Raw genomic sequence first — 16,580 nt, 5'->3', positions numbered from 1 at the left:
GCCTTTCAAAGGAAAAACGACACGTACACGGTCATGACTGCTACGTCAGTGCCTCGTCTTAATGGAAAAACTTCCTTGATAGATGTCATTGTGGCCCCCGAGGTGTGTTATCAGGAATGTTTAGATACTGGTTTACTGGATACACGAGGCAAAGCCAAGTCGAGCCAAGTCGTTCGCGGTACTGTGAAACTTGAAAGGTGAAATTAGATGTTAGGAGTGATACTCATGCTTACATAGCGCGCGTGGTTTGAAGCGTAGGAAACACTAGCACCTCAATTATGTCCGATGCGGAAACGTCGGTTGTGAGGAAAGTAGTCTTGCAGAAAATAAAGGCTGTGCCTTCTTTTTTTTTTTTTTCGTGTGTGTGGTACAGTGTTCCAGAAGCGTCACTGACTGGTTGAAAGAACACACGTATTTGGCGTCATGGAAGAAACGAATGCAGCGTGTAGCTTTGTGTACCACAAGTGTGTACAACCGGTGTGTAGCTCATGCTAAATGCATCTGAGAGGCCAGAATGAACAATGAAGCGTACAGCAACGCGACAGATACCTAATATATCACTACGTTGTGCTGACAGCACCTCTCTGGAGATATTACAGAATTTTAGGGAGTCGTAGGCACCTTCGATGTCGACTCAGTATAGCTGTCATTCAATCAGATATCAGCAACGTGTTCTCCGTCACTCAAAAGGAATCGTGCAACTGGTTTATTTTTGCGGAACGGTTATCATGATGTCTTCTAAATGTCATGAATGTGATGAATGTCATCTAAATGTCATCATGATGAAACGGTCATCATGATGAATGTCATCTAAAACGCGCTGTTGTTGGTGCATACGATAGGGCGTGCATATCATACACCATTACTCAATTAACCTAATTGATGACTGCATACCTTGGAGACGTCGAGAGTACCCGTACCCAGGTGCTCCCGTGACAACGCTCGTTCCCTAGGTGTACAGACATTGTTCGTCATTTTTCGAAATATCATTCAACATCACATCATACACGGCCTTGCTTACAGCCCATCACATCATAAGCCATCATTCGACATCACTATCACAGCTCATCAAATCATAATCATTCATTCAGCGTCAACATCACAGCTCATCACATCATTGCCCGCCATTCAACATGGCAACTCGTCACATTATTACTCATCATTTGACATCACAGCCCATAACATCGTTACTTATCACTTGACATCACTGTCCATCATATCACTGTTCAGAATTCAACTTCATAACTCGTTCTGAGTTCAACTTCATGGTGTATGATGGATTTTGAATCTGATCTCCAGAGACCAGTTATGAGACAGAAGACATTGTATACTGTGCATGGTTGCGTTTCGGCGACGACATGCTTCGGGGCTTCGGCAACCGTGCGTCTAGGCTCATGGGCAGATGTTATCTTTTGGATCGCGGACGTTTACAGTGACGTTTGTAAATTAAACGCGTATTGTTTGTGGTGTCGCAATGGTGGCTGGGGCTCGGCGGGGTGCCCGCCCACTCGAGTCAGCTCTAGTCAACTTTTTCAGTTTTGAATCAGTGCATAAATATCTCTCCCATCTTTTCATGTACTAGCTTATTCACCCAGACATAAGGTATGTTTCTCTGCCAGCAGTAACAAACACACAAGAAACGATTGCCAGGAGACTGATTTTCAGTACTGATTTATAAGCCAACTTCCACAACGCACCTCCTCTGAAGCGATGTAAAGCAAACAGCGTGAGAGTGCCAAGGTCAATCCTCATTTTCTGTCCCTTACGGATGCCATTGAAGTTCAGCGTCATAGAGTCCCCAACTCCACATGAAACACCGAACGGCAAGCCCTTCCCCTCCTATACCTGATATATGCGATATAACAGCACGCCGCTCCTTAATTCTGGTGCCAAGCCAACAACACCACACCTGCTCTGAGGCGACGCAAAACTAATAGCTCGAGCGTGCCAAGGTCAGCCCACCTCCTCTGCTCCTTGTCATTAATCCAAGTACACCTCCGCCCAAACAACCGAGGCCCCTCATATTACAAGCTGCAACAAGCTCATATTATCACAGGACACGAGAACAGGTACACTGAAAATGGGGTACCATATTCATGTCTAGTCAATTCATACTTCTATGGGCAGTTGTGTGCTCCACAGCCACGACTAATGTCAACCCCACACTCTAACACGCCAACTTCAACTTGACAAACCCATCGCAGAGTCTTCAAGTTGAACATCTCTTCTTCACGCATAAGTCAAAATCAAACTCAGCATCAGGTCATTTCCCCGTCGCACAATATTAGTGTCATCATCACATCATTGCTCATAATGCAACATAAAATTCACATCACATCATTACCTATCATTCAACAACAAACTCAACATCACATCACATCATGGCCCATCATGCAACATCAAACTCATCATTACATCACATCGTTGAATCACATAACATCATTGCCAATCACTCAACATCACATCATTCTGAGTGATGTGATGGTGAATAATGTCGGTGATGGTCATCATGAGTGAATTCGCCGACCTATGGGTACACATGTAATTTGTCAGTGTTTTCAGGACAACCACCTCTGAGCACACAGCGTGTGTAGTTAGGAAGGCAGATGCAGCAGTGGCAGTTGCTTCCTAGGAGAAAACCGATATCACATACTGATTGTTTCGTGGAATTCCACAAATTTGAGAGTTTTGCTTGCGTCTGAGTCGAATGAAGGGTGGCGTGTCTGAGCTTAATTCTAGGAAGAAAAAGTATGTCGCTCGCGTGTTCCGTAAACTTTTGCCCCAACCTGTACTTCACATCCACAATGTCCACAATCTTTGCACTCATGTAGTTGAATTCAATGCTAGTCGAGTTAAAAAACTCACGCATTATTACCAAAGGTTCATCATAATGGTTATGGAGATGTTCTTGTAACGGGTGTACATCTGGCGTGCCATCTCCCATAGCAACCCTGGAGAGATATCTCCTGTATTGAAGAGGGCCACCAAGTCTATAACATAGCGAAATGCTGAAATCATTAGCTTATTGATGGACTTTTCTTGCTGGACTTTGCTGAAACGGTTCGACTTCATTTCCCGTAAGAAGCACGTACGCATGGACAAATTTGTCAAGCGTGATAGCTGCACATTTTCACCTACTGGTCAGAAGGGTGATACACACTTAGCACGTCTCACACTCTGTCTCACTTTTGATTAGTGGGGACGTATGTCGCGTCGTTCCGTTGCTGTGATGCTGAACTCTTTAAACAATGTGTAGGGTGATACTTTCACGAATGACTACGGGGAAAAAAATTGACGAGTTTTAGTGCTTTGTCCACTCCACTGTGATTGATACGTTGGTCAGGTGCTTATTAACCTACTTCTGGTTATTGACCATTGAGTTTTGTAGCTATGCATGCTTATGCATGCTATACGTGCCTGCTTAGAAGTGTTCCCGATTAGCCATATCTGGACTTGTCCATGCGTTCCCAAACATTTTCGAGATTAGACGCTTTTGTTGCGGCGTACGTATGTCATTACAAGTGGTTAGGTCATTTTCACGTTAAGCAGTGTCCGCGATTAGCTTTCCAAGTGTCTGTGCACGATTAGCCATATCTGGAGTTGCTACACACTTGCTTGATGTTAGGCCTTTTTATGATGAGCAGCATTATTAGCCCTGAATAGTAGTGACAGGGCCTTTTTGTGGTTTAGCTTGCCTGCGATTAGAAGTATACTTTTAGAAGTCTATGTATGTGATTAGCAATGACTGGTCATATTCAAATTCTTGTCGGACCACTACCATGTTTTTATCTACCTGGAAAACCATCATGATGAGACGTATGTCGTGTCATTTCTCGTGAACATGTGCAACCATCACAGCGACGATGGCTGGCGGAGAAGCCATGTTGGTGAGTGGCAATTCCGGACTGCTTTGTTCAGGATGACATTGTTGATTTTCAAATAAATGAATTATCCCTGTCCACTCCCTTCCTTTTTGTTCTATGACTGCTGAACGAGCTCATCATGGCTGTGGGTAACGATCACACTCATTGGATGACTCCAATTACTGCAAATTTAAATGAGCCTAACGGGTGGTCAGTAAACCGACCATTTTAACTGATCTCGCGGTCAGTAACTGCTACTTAAGAGTAGTAGAGGTACCGCCACCGTCGCCGCCCTGCCAACTGCTGCTGATGCTACGGCTGATACTACTAAGCCAGGCAGCTATTGCGAACTGCTGGTGCCATGTTTCCTTCTTACCATTCGAAACAGCTGACGACGACCCATTAGAAAGTATCTCACTGGCACGACCCGAGAAGGAAGCGCAAATTTGTTAGAACAGAGAAAAAGGGAAGAAAATATGTTGGTGGTATGTGGCAAAGAGTATTCCTGCTTGCTATTAAGAAGCATTAGGAAATCAAAGATACATTGAGAAAAGATGAAAGATGGATGACATAGATCAAAGGACAAATGGCGTTTTCTTTGAAGCATGAGAGTAATGTGTATGAGGGTGAGAGGAGAGGGTGGGGCACTGACGAATTAGGTGACAAGAACTGGAATAACATGCTGTGTATCAGATCTGTGTCACTGAAGAATGCCAAATACGCTTTGGACACTGACGGGTGTGTATGATGTACGGTGTCGAGCAAATTGGCCAGAGAAAAAGCTGTACGCCGCAGCTCGAGTAGTCGTTGTCTGAGCGTGGTTCGAGGAGTGTCGAATCACTGGCAGTTTGAGAAGATGTGAATGTAGGGCACCTGGGCTAGAGGAGAAGACTTAGATGGGTTCTGGCAACATTAAGATATAGTTGGTGTAGAACGGACGCTTCTCGACGGGTACAGTTGTGTGTGGCACAAAATCCACCGGTGAGTCGATGGGTAGAAGATTATTGTTTAATCAGGCGGCGCCCTCTTGAAACTGCATAGTTCCGATGTGGCGGATACGGCGCATCTGTAATATATGTTAAGGCCAAAAGAGGTACTGAACAGTCATTGAAGGTGACATCCATATGTGACCCTACATGTATGCTGAGTCGTCTGTGTGGATGTTTCCGTGCATGCTGTTATAACCCACGGCACATGCCTTTAGACACCACTTATGACTACAAAATGACGACAATGCATCAATCTTACTTTTTTTTGCAATTCTCACAAGCACTTTGTCTAAGACTGGTGTATACATATGTAAAGTTTCCACGATACCAACCTTGCGGAGGTGTCCGAGTAGCCTTCAAATAGTGTATACCTTCGTTATTATTCATTGGCATATTTTATTTAATTTGCATCACGTTCAAACTGCCCCTGTCTTTTACAGGCATTACAAAGGGACAAGGGTTTCTTCCTCATGAGACGATCTGTCTTTTACAAGGATGAAAATAAATGTGTCTACCTGATCAAGAGACGCATAATAAGCAAGAGACAAAAGATTGAAGCGCATTACGGTTTCTGGAACGGAGATCACTAGTAAGTGGCCGGTGCTCCTTCTTTTGCTTGCATGTTCGATGCTGTCCTAACATAATCGCACATTCTCCGTCATAGCTCAGAAGAGCCCTGCGTCATGCAAGCCCCTCCTGGGGGCAATGGAACTGTTGTGTACGTTTCATCACCCATACTTGGCGGGGAAGGTAATAATGTGATATCGAGTACACATACCAATTAGAAACCACTGTTGTCCACCAATTCAGTTGAGAAAACAACGAAGTTACACACCGGCTTGACACAACAAATAACAATTTAATGGAGACGTTTCGTCTTCCATGCGTGGGACATCATCAGTGAAAGCAAAACGGGAGACGACCGCAACTACCGGATTACTTAACCAGATCGGCGAACACTTGGAGGAGGGACCGCGATTGGTATTGCACACGGAGGGTTCTCCTCGCACGTGCCATGACTCAAGCAGTTTCCTGGGACCCCACCTTTGTTCCCTCGCTAAGGTCACAGAATTGGCGTAGTCAAAAGAGTGGTCAGTTTTCCAACAATGCTGGGTGAGCTCAGTCTTAAATCGCTTTGCGTTTGTTGAGTTACGTACGTCGCGTTCATGCTCTTTTAGTCTTGTGCTGCGAAGTCTGAACGCCATGTTGTCGATCCCCTCCGCGACATCAAGAAAAACGAACGCCTCGATGACGTGACGTATCGACGTCTGTTCTCGTCGGATGACTCAACACTATACTATATGGCCTCCCCAAAATTCACAAGCGTGATTTCCCCTGCGACCAATCGTTTCCTTTATTGGATCCCCAACATATAACCTGTCGAAGCACCTTGTGGATTTAATCACCCCAGTCAACGGACTAAATGGTCTAACACTGTCTAACTTGAAGGAATTCGTCTGTTTGGTTCAAGATCAAGTGGTCGATGACAACGACATCATGGCCTCTTTTGATGTCGTCTCCCTTTTCACTAACGTCCCCACAGCGGTAGCAGTGAAAGTGGCTGAAGCACGACTGCGTGACGACAGCACCCTTCCCACACGTACGTCTCTCACGGTGGAGGACATTATGCCTGAACCAATCTTACTTTTCGTTTCGGGGGCAGATTTACCATCAGATTGAAGGTTGTCCGATGGGCAGCCCGGTGTCCGCGACAATCGCGGATCTCGTCATGGAATATGTTGAAGAATCTGCTTTCCAACGATGTACCCACAACATCATCTTTTACCGACAGTATGTCGACGGCACGTTCGTATCCTGAATCGCAACCTCCTAGATGAACTCCACTCGGCCCTGAACAGCACTGAACCGTCCATTCAGTTCACTTACGAACTTGAACAGGACAAGCGGTTCCGCTTCTTGGACGTGTCCGTGCGCAGGCTCACCACCGGCCAGATTCAAACTTCCGTCTACCGTAAGCCCTGTGAGACTGGCAACTTCTTAAATTTGGATTCCTACCATCTGATTGAACCATGGAGGAAGCAACACAAGGAGCGGCTCGTCCCTCCAGACTAGCGTAGCCACACTCTAGCGGTCGCTCGAGTCAAAATCGCTATTACGTCCTGTCCACCACGTCATCCCCTCTAAAGTTTCGGTTTTGCAAGGCTTTGTTTCTCGCGCTCCTCTTCCTGTGATTTTGCTTTTCGAAAGTAATTTATTGTAGTAATGCGTTCCTGTCCCGACTGCGGCTCTGGTTGAACGGAAACCAGCTCTGTCACGGGAACACGTTTCGTTCGTAAGTACACGCGGTCAGTTGTTTATTCGCCTGTGTGTGTGTTGCAGTCATTATGAGCTGTTCGTTTTGGATCTGACACTCTGCCGCAGATTAATTTCAGGTCCTCTGTTGTTATACAAATCTCATTAATAGTGTTCTGAGTACGGCATTCTTTACCACTTCACCAAGAAACGTACATACGTTGGAAGTCACCGTTGCCAGACGTGATGTTTCCGGTCCCGCGTACTCCTTTTGCGTTCTGCACACTGTGTGCCGATCTTCTAATAGAAGAGTGAACATCCGAACATACAGAAATAAAATGGAAGCACGCGTTCAACATAATACTGTCACCTGAACTGTGACACAACTACAGCTCGCGTCGTCTGCTCTGGTGGCGCCGTGCTGTCTAGAGGGTCACGTGAGCGGTCACGTTGTAGACAGGAGCATCCCAGAATGCAATGCAATGCCTCAGCGCGCCAGCAGGCTCCAACAGCTCCCCATAGAGCCCATAGTTTGAGATAATTCACACAACACTGGGCACACGACCAATGAAATTGCGACGTGGTGGATATCATGCACAACCAGTTGGCCAATCAGGAGCCTCCATGTCTGGCTGGCTTTTCGGTCGGTCCTGGCTACCATCGACTTCTACTGGATTTCAGGCCTGCCGCCGTTACTCGGTATTCAAAATAACTAAAGCGATTTTGGGGTAAAATAAAGATTTATTTGATACAAAGCACTAATTCAAAGATCTGATACATGGGCGCACTGTGCGTACAAAGCCCACTGCGTTGCTGACACACTGGGACAAAGTTCGAACATGAAGCAGAACGAACACACCGTTCAACTCCTAATACCGAGCCAGTCTCATGAGTGCGTACCATTTCATGATGAGCATCTTCTTTCGCTGCCTGCGGTGCATCCATTATAGCGAAGCGAAAAGCGCGTGTGGCACGTAATCCTGTCTTTGTTGACAGTCCTCGAAGTCCAACGGTGCTCGAACTTGTTCTTCACGCTCCGACTCATGAAGCATTCCGCTACCGCAGTTGACAAATTGTTCGTGGTATAACAGTTGTGTCCAGGAACAGCACAACACGCGTAGACTCACAAGGACGAACTAATAAACCCGCGAACATATTTCTGCAAACTGTTCTGTCGATTGACACCACCGAACACAGGAGGACGACATGCCGGCCATGCTATTTCGAAACTATGCTGAAACGGCCGAGACGCTGTACGCACATGCGCGCTACAAAATGCGATTTCAAAACGTTCTCGACCAATCGGAGCGCGCGCACAGTCTAGGCCAATGGGCTTGCAACATGGTGTATGGGCGCAGGGGTACATACTCTACAGCCGCGTCCGCGGGTACCTGAGGCAGTACCTGAGTACTGGCGCCAGTGCAGGCTCCAACAGCTCCCCATAGAGCCCATAGTTTGAGATAATTCACACAACACTGGGCACACGACCAATGAGAGTGCAACGTTGTAGAAATTATGCAATGCCAGTCGGCCAGTCAGGAGCCTTAACTTTGGCTGACCTTTCGACCGGTTCTGGCTACCATCGACTTCTACCGGATTTCACGCCTACCGCCGTTACCCAATATTCAAAATAACTGAAGCTTCTTTTGGCTAAAAGAAATATTTATTTGACACAAAGCACTGATTCAAAGATCTGATACATGGATGCACTGTGAATACAAAGTTCACTGCGTTGCTGACGCACTGTAACTAAGTTCCAACTTGAAGCAAAACGAACACAGCTCTCGAAATCCGACGGGGCCCGCGCTTGTTCTTCACTCTCCAACCGCTCCAACTCACGAAGCATTCCAGTTCCGGAGTTGATAGACTGTTCGTTGGATAATAGTCGTGTCCAGGAACAGCACAACACACGTTGAATCACATCGACGCATGAATAAACCAGCGAACACTTCTACAAACTGTTCTGCCGATTGACATCACCGAAACACGGAACACAAGAGGACGCCTTGCCGGCTGATTTTATGATGAGCATCTTCTTTCGTTGTTTGCAGATCGGAAAAGGCGCTTATGTGGCATGTAATCGTAATCCTGTCTTTGTTGTCAGGCCTCAAAATCCAACGGCGCCCGAACGCGTTCTTCACGCTCCAACCGCACCAGCCCACGAAGCATTCCAGTTCCGTAGTTGATAGACTGTACGTGGGATAATAGTCGTGTCCAGGAACAGCACAACACGCGTAGAATCACAAACTGTTCTGCCGATTGACATCACCGAAACACGGAACACAAGAGGACGGACGCCGTGCCGACCGATGCGAGCTATTTCGAAACTATGCTGAAACTGCTGAAACGGCCGCCGGGACGCTGCACACACATGCGCGCGTACAAAATGCGATTTCAAAACGTTGTCGACCAATCGGAGCGCGCACGCAGCCTGGGCCAATGAGCTTGCAACGTTGTAGATTGGCGCAATGGTACATACTCTACAGCCGCATCCTCGGTTACCTGAGGAGGACTGGCCAGTGTGGAGACGTCGGCAAATGGCGCAGCCAGCGCAACCGCACAACGGTTAGTGTTCAAACTTGTTCGCTCGCGTTCGGTTCGTTGCTGGGAGCTCACGCTACAGAAGTGTTTAGAAGTATAGTAAGTTTATTTCTTGCGCGACGTCGCACGTACTTTGTTTTGCAATCTTTGGGTCAGCGAGGCAGTTCCTACATCCTGCCCAATGCAATGAACGATGGCGTAACATCGAGCCCCGTTGTCGCAACGATGGAAGGGAGGTAACGTCCCTTTGTTCTCTGGACTTCAGGTTTCAGGGGTGAGTTTTCTTTCTTTCTTGTCCTTCGCTTTCATATTTGTTACTGCTTGTGTTCACAATCGCAGCGGTAGAGCTGTAGAACACAGCAGCTGAATATAGTTTTCTTTGCTTGCAGAATGTGGTTGCGTATGAGTGACGAACACAATGGAGATGTGGGACTGAAGTAAATGTGCGGTAATAAAATTCAATCGTTTGATTACGTTCAGTGCTCTCTGTGTTGCAGTAACATACAGGTAAAGTGAACGCTTTGTCAGGGGCAAGGTAATTAAGATCGTTGCATTTGTTTTAAAACAGTACGTACGTTGAGCAGTTCTTTGATTTGATAGCTGACTGTGTAAAACCGCACACATCATGTTGGCGGGGGTATCTCTTGGTTCCATGTCATTATTATTTTTATAGGTGCTTGCAGACTCATGGACTGGAGGTGACGAATACAACGCATGTCCTGTGAGTCATTTGTTGGCACTTCAGCTTAGCTGCAGCTACACTCACATTTCAGGTAAACGAAAACCGTTAACTTTTCAGATCTGACTGTGCTGTTGTTCAATATCGCTGGATTCCTATGTGCTCACTAGTCTGACGCTAGTGTCAGTTACAGTTGGAATGTTTGAACTTCATGGTATTTATGTAATTGATACCATTTAAGTGCAGGCTGTCACAATGATTACTTCAGGTTCCGAACACACTTTCCTTTTTAGCGTGTGCGCATTTTCATCTGTAGACTACGGTGTGCCACGTCACGGTTCTTTAGTAACGTCGACTTCGGAAAGTCCCAGAATGCTTAGCACTGCTTCAAACATTGGTAACTTGCGTTACATAGAGGTAGGCAAAGGCATGCAAACTACTTCAGTTCCTTGTCTTTCAGTCCATGATCCATGCTGTGCCAAAGTCAGCAAAAATAAAGCATGGACTTGTACCCCTTCCCCCATGTGAAGAGTGCTGGAATTACCTGATGTCGCCCATTCTCTAATTTCGCCATGGCGTTATGCAAGTGTGTAGAAAAATGGTTTCGTCTTCGAATTGTCAGTAGGAAGTCACATGGGTTCTGTAGAAGCAAAATATGATCCGACATGTTTGGATAGGAAAATACTTGACACTTGTATATGCCTGAATAAAAAATATGCATTAATTTCAGTTCTTCAGTAAACAAGCTGCATCCAACGTTTTTACATACAGGCGTTTATACTTTTATCATATACATTCTTTCTATTTTCAGTGCATCTTGGAAACGTTCTTTCGTGCTACCCACAGTCATCTACCAACCCACACGTGTGTAAAGAACTTGTTGCCTTTGGAGCAATCAAGATCAGTGCATGGACTCGAAAACAGAGGCATTGCTTGCAGCGATCAGTGGTACAAATACTGCGATTTATTAGTATGCCATTGTGCAAAGAGGGGAAGTGCTCACGATGTCTGGTAACTTGTTTGCATGCTTGCAACTCCAGCCAATGCATAATGTAAAAAACCGGGAAAAGGGAACACGAAGGGACAGACACAACACGAAGTCTCAAATATGCCAGCCAATGTTTACCCTGTATGGTAATAGGAATAAATCTTGGACCAACATCCATGGTGCCTTTTTGAATTGTATGGACATGCTGTGCAGGAACCACACATACCTGCATGTGCACGTGAGGGACATATACCTGGATGAACCAATACATGGGCCACTAGTGCCAAAATTTAGATATAAATTATGTATAATTTTAGACATCATGGCTAACACATGTCTATATGAAGGCTCAGTGGATAAATAAGTGCTGTCCATTTTTTGGCATTTGGTATAAAAAAGGTCCAAATCGATGCTATACTTATCCGGCTAGTGGCCGTATTTTAGCGTAACGTTAGCTGTGCTAGGGGAACGCTAGGGGACGGATACGGAGCAATAGAGCGACTTTGTTAGACGTTTAATAGACATTCCCAAAGTCTACATTTAGATGTCTTTTAGAAGTATACTACTACTAGTACTAAAGTACAATGTCTCGGTTACGAGGTGTCCTACATTGGTGAGACGGGCCGTAAGCGCAGCACAAGACTAAAAGAGCATGAGCGCGACGTACGTAACTCAACAAACGCACCGCGATTTAAGACTGAGCTCACCGAGCATTGTTGGAAAACAGACCACTCTTTGACTACGCCAATGCTGTGACCTTAGCCAGGGAACACAGGTGGGGTCCCAGGAAACTGCTTGAGTCACGTGCACGTGCGAGGAGAACCTTCAGTGTGCAATACCAATCACGGCCCCCTCCCCCCAAGAGTTCGCCGACCTGGTTAAGTAATCCGCTAGTTGCGGTCGTCTCTCATTTTGCTTTCACTCATGATGTCCCCCGCATGGGAGACGAAACGTCTGCAATAAATTGTTATTGGTTGTGTCAAGCCGGTGTGCAACTTCGTTGTTTTCTCATCATGACCGCACCTGGCTTCTGGAATATTTTTGCACGAATTCAGTTATTCTGATCCTTTTAGCAAACAGCTTCGCTGTCCGTTGTTCCATGTATTCGCTATATTTTACCGGTTTCTAACACGGCTTCAAATCACCAAACGCTCAGCCTATACTCTAACGTACCTGATCGCTTTCTCAAACGTGGCACTGACATGATAATATTTTCTTGTCACGCGTAACTACGTCAGTCATCTTGGCGGTTACCTTCGTGCAGGGAGGATGAAGGATCTTGTGTTATCTTAGGTCGGATGTTCCGCGGTACTGCCTAAGTGTTTAGAGGGAGGATAAACCCCTCCTATACTCATCGGAGTCTCTTCCTTTCACACCGGTGGCAGAAACATTGTCAGCGTAATCGGCGCACAGAGCGGGCGACCAATAAGTTACTGCGGACTCAGTGGAAGCTTCGTCCCGTATAATTGCCTTTATTTTCCTACAGCCTCGCAACACACCTCCCCAATGTCGTGCCCAGCGGTTAAGTCAAAGCATATCAGGCTTACTGTGCCTCCTATAAAATATGACTCCTGGGTAGTTTCATTTATAATCGACCAAGGAGCGCCGGTGATATTTCTATGTTCTTCAGGAAAAAATAAATGTTATTCCTAATCCAAAAAGAAGCAAAACAAGCCTAGTCGCAGGTCTCTGCGATATGTCGTTCTGGATCGGCGAGGCTCCAAGTAAACGGGCGCGATTTGGGCAGTTCCATCTTTTCCAAATTTATCGCGCTGGACCCTAAGAACGGTTTCCTTCTTCTGAAATCAGTTTTTTTTTTTTTTTCACTGGCAGAATGGGTGGTGAAGGTTTGCTTAAGACAATTAAATTCGGTGGCAAAGCCTGGAAAATTTTAGGAAAAAAATCGCGAGAACGCCTTCGAGGACGTTCGTAGCGCAACTTTCCCAATTTCTTACGTGGTCCCATAATGTCTGAATATGACGAAACTTATATGAGACGAAAGAACTTTTTTTACTCTTTCGTTTAGTGTATAGGTTGCTATCATACCTTCAGGCCTCCGTCTACAGTGACGCCGTAATCGCGAAGGGGTACCAGAAAATCACTGTTTTCAGGACCGTTTTTGTCAAAAAAGCCATCTTCAATGTTGTTTATATTTTGTGGAGACATAGCTTGGACACCGCTCTTTGACATTATCAAATAAAATTTCTGTTTATTTTATTTCTTCAGGGCGCGCAAATTGTTTTCCCGCGTCTTGGTCGCTTTTAGATCCTATGAGTCAGAGAATCGCGTTTTTTACCCGTTTACCTCCTGCTGAAAGCTACGTCATTAGAGGTTGACAAAACCAAGACGAACCTCTACTATTATGACTAACTTAAAAACAAAAGTGCACTCTGAAGCCCACCCACTTGTCCCCATAGGGTTAATCCTTCCGAGATAAGCCTCGTCAAGGTGCAGCTGTACGTGAGAACAGGAAGCCTCGCACGGAAGTCTCTTCACGTGCGCTTTGAGACGTCCATTTGTTTCCGAGCTCGGTGCTTTATGTAAGGAAGTCTGGGAAGCCTTATCGGCTACTTGGCTACTATCGACATTCTGGTTCGAAATAAGTGCAGTGTCGAAGCATTGAAAAGTGGGAATACCAAGGGCACCACTACTGCCAACACACAGAACCACGGTTTGTGGGTGCACGTGAGGTTCTTTATTTCTCAACTGTTAATTTCATAAAGATGTCCTTCGCCAAGAAAACCACGGTATTTTCGTGGGGACAGCGAGTGAAACGGTTTTAGTGACTTCAGCTCTCCACACTTACTGCTCTCCACACTCAGTGTTTTGCACGCTTGTATTGCAGTTACGCGTTTAGTTCCTTTGGCTGCCGGCATAGCGTGCTCTTCTAGCACGTCAATGGCAGTGAGTCTCTACAGCAAGAAGGGGTTGTTCTGCACGGATTACAATGGGCAACACACGAACAAGATACTGTGGAACATGAACTGTTCTTCAGGGCTGCGTCACTGATTGGTGCGACTTTGTTAAAGGCTGTTTTGCCTGCGTGTCAAGCCGACCGTGTTGATGATACGGATGAATATGTGAACTGCTTTAACGCATTCCGATTGCAGCTCGGTGAGTCTGGACCCTCAAGCCAACAAGATCGTTCACCTCCTAGCTCCGAAGATCCAGAATTTTGTGATCCGATTGAAATCGTGCAAAGTGTGAACAAGGTAATTTGTGAAGACGACACTGGGGTCAGCCCACTAAAGCCGACGACGGAAGTTAGACGCATCGTGCTGTTCGTAAAACGAAAGCAGAAAGAAAATTGCAAGTGCCGTGTCAAAGTCATCTCGTCGCCGGCTGAGTACCGCTTACAGTGTGGACTTTCCTGTGGAGGAAGAAACTGTGGAAAAGAGGCAAAGCGACGAATTGCTTGAAAACTTGCGAAACGCGTATGTTCAGGAAAGATGTCGGCTCTTGACTTTAATCCCTTTGTCACCCACCCAGGCTGAAATACATCAAGCTATTCCCGAAGCTACAACCTACATGATCAAGAAGAGTCAAAGGCTTCGGGAAACCTGCGGAGTATGGACAACGCCTGATCGATACTCTGGTATGAATGTTATCGACCCCGAGAATGTGAAGTGGACAGTCGAGTATTAGCTGAACGATGAATTGGACTGTACAATTCAGAGCCCAAGGCCTCGAGGTGTTGTGAAGATTCTCGGAGCAGATGCCGACAACTTAGTGGCAAAGCGCTATATGTCACGAAAAATTCAGGAGGCATACCACAAGTTTCGGGAGGCGCATCCCGATGTCAAAATGAGGCTGACAATGTTTTATTCCCTTCGCCCGTCACAGCCGCTACAGGGAAGAGTGCGTTTGCACCTATTGTGCCAACTACGACTTGTGTCTGAATGCACTGAGTCTTGTCTCGGACAGGTGTTTTGCGCTTGAGGACCTCAAATCATTGTGCTTGTGTCCAACGCAAACAAGAGAGTGCAAGCTGGGTAGGTGCATATCATGTCCAGGTGAGAGTGCATTGACGACGGAATATTTGGAGATGTGCGCCGATGCCGAGGAGATAGAGTTCGCCATATGGAAATCAAGCACACTTAAGAAGTTAGCCCTCAACACTGATCAATTTATCTATCTTCTGAGAAAGTGGCTAGCCCGCTACGTAACTCATGACTACGTGCGCAATATTCAACGGAATGCGATAGGTAGTGAGAGGAAATTCTCAGATTCTGAAAGTGTTGTCCTCCACTTTGACTATGCGGAAAATTGGACGGTCGTTCTTCCTTCTGCATTAGAGGGTTACCCTTGGAAGAAAGACAAAATAACAATATTCACTTACGTGGTGAATCACTTGACCGGTACCCGGGTGCTACGCCGTTCTGTCGGATGAAGTGGGTCATGGCACTGCACTGACGCTTCTCACCATCAAAACTATTGATGAACACATTGAAGTCGGATCTTTGTACGATGCATGTACGTATGTGGGAGTTGCAGCACACTTTAAAAATAGACACCAGTTTCATGTACTGCAGAGAAGCTCCAATATCACCAAATGGCTGTTCAGCGAGCATGGCCACGGGAAGAATGCCTGCGACGGGGTCGGCGGAGTAGTAATCATGCATCACTGCACAATCTCCGTTCACCCCTAGAAGAAGCCATTCAGAGGAGAAGATCTTGTGTGCAAACTAACGCCGAGGTTACCGAACGTTACGCTGTTGCATGTGCCACGTGAGGATGCCGAAGCGTTCGGAGTAGCGAAAAAGGAGAGCGCGAGGTCCGCTGTGCGTCCTGTGCCCAGACTGCGATCTTCATACACCTGGACAAGAGTTGGGGGTGTCGTATTTACGAACAGCTCTAATTGTGGCAGTCTTTTTGGGCGTATTCAATAAAAAAAAACATATTCAGTGCCGCCTGGAACTGGTGTTTATCGTACGCGATTGGTGCTGGGGCTTCCACTGTAGGACGGCAACAATAAATATATGTTTACAGTAAGTATATCCTTGATCGATCCTTGGGTGCACGTCAGTCAGTCTGATGAGCCCGTAATGTCATACTCTTCAGCAAGGAAAAAAGAAAAAGAGCACACATTGTGAATACCATTCTCCGGCGCTTAGAATTGAAAGCGACAAGGGTGCGGGAAAAGAATTTGCGCGCCCTGGAGAAATAAAATAAGCAGAAACTTTACTTTATAGTATCAAAGAGCGGTGTCCAAGGCGTATGTCCACAAAATATAAACAAAATTGAAGATGGCCTTCTTGAGAAAAACG

At 46.0% G+C, this 16,580-nt stretch overlaps 1 protein-coding gene across 2 annotated transcripts in view; it reads left to right on the top strand.

The window, feature by feature from the left end:
* LOC135371503 (uncharacterized) overlaps positions 1 to 16,580 on the top strand; it is a 64,447-nt gene that overhangs the window by 26,635 nt on the left and 21,232 nt on the right. For both annotated transcript variants that reach the window (XM_064605529.1, XM_064605528.1), the window contains exons 3-4: positions 5,293 to 5,441; positions 5,517 to 5,602. In XM_064605529.1, the coding sequence (XP_064461599.1) occupies positions 5,293 to 5,441; positions 5,517 to 5,602 (235 nt within the window). The remainder of the gene's footprint in view (positions 1 to 5,292; positions 5,442 to 5,516; positions 5,603 to 16,580) is intronic.

The sequence above is a fragment of the Ornithodoros turicata genome, chromosome 1 (genome assembly GCF_037126465.1).
Source record: "Ornithodoros turicata isolate Travis chromosome 1, ASM3712646v1, whole genome shotgun sequence".
Lineage (NCBI taxonomy): Eukaryota > Metazoa > Arthropoda > Arachnida > Ixodida > Argasidae > Ornithodoros > Ornithodoros turicata.
The sequence above is the reverse complement of the archived record's forward strand: the minus strand, read 5'-3'. Positions and strand labels throughout refer to the sequence as shown.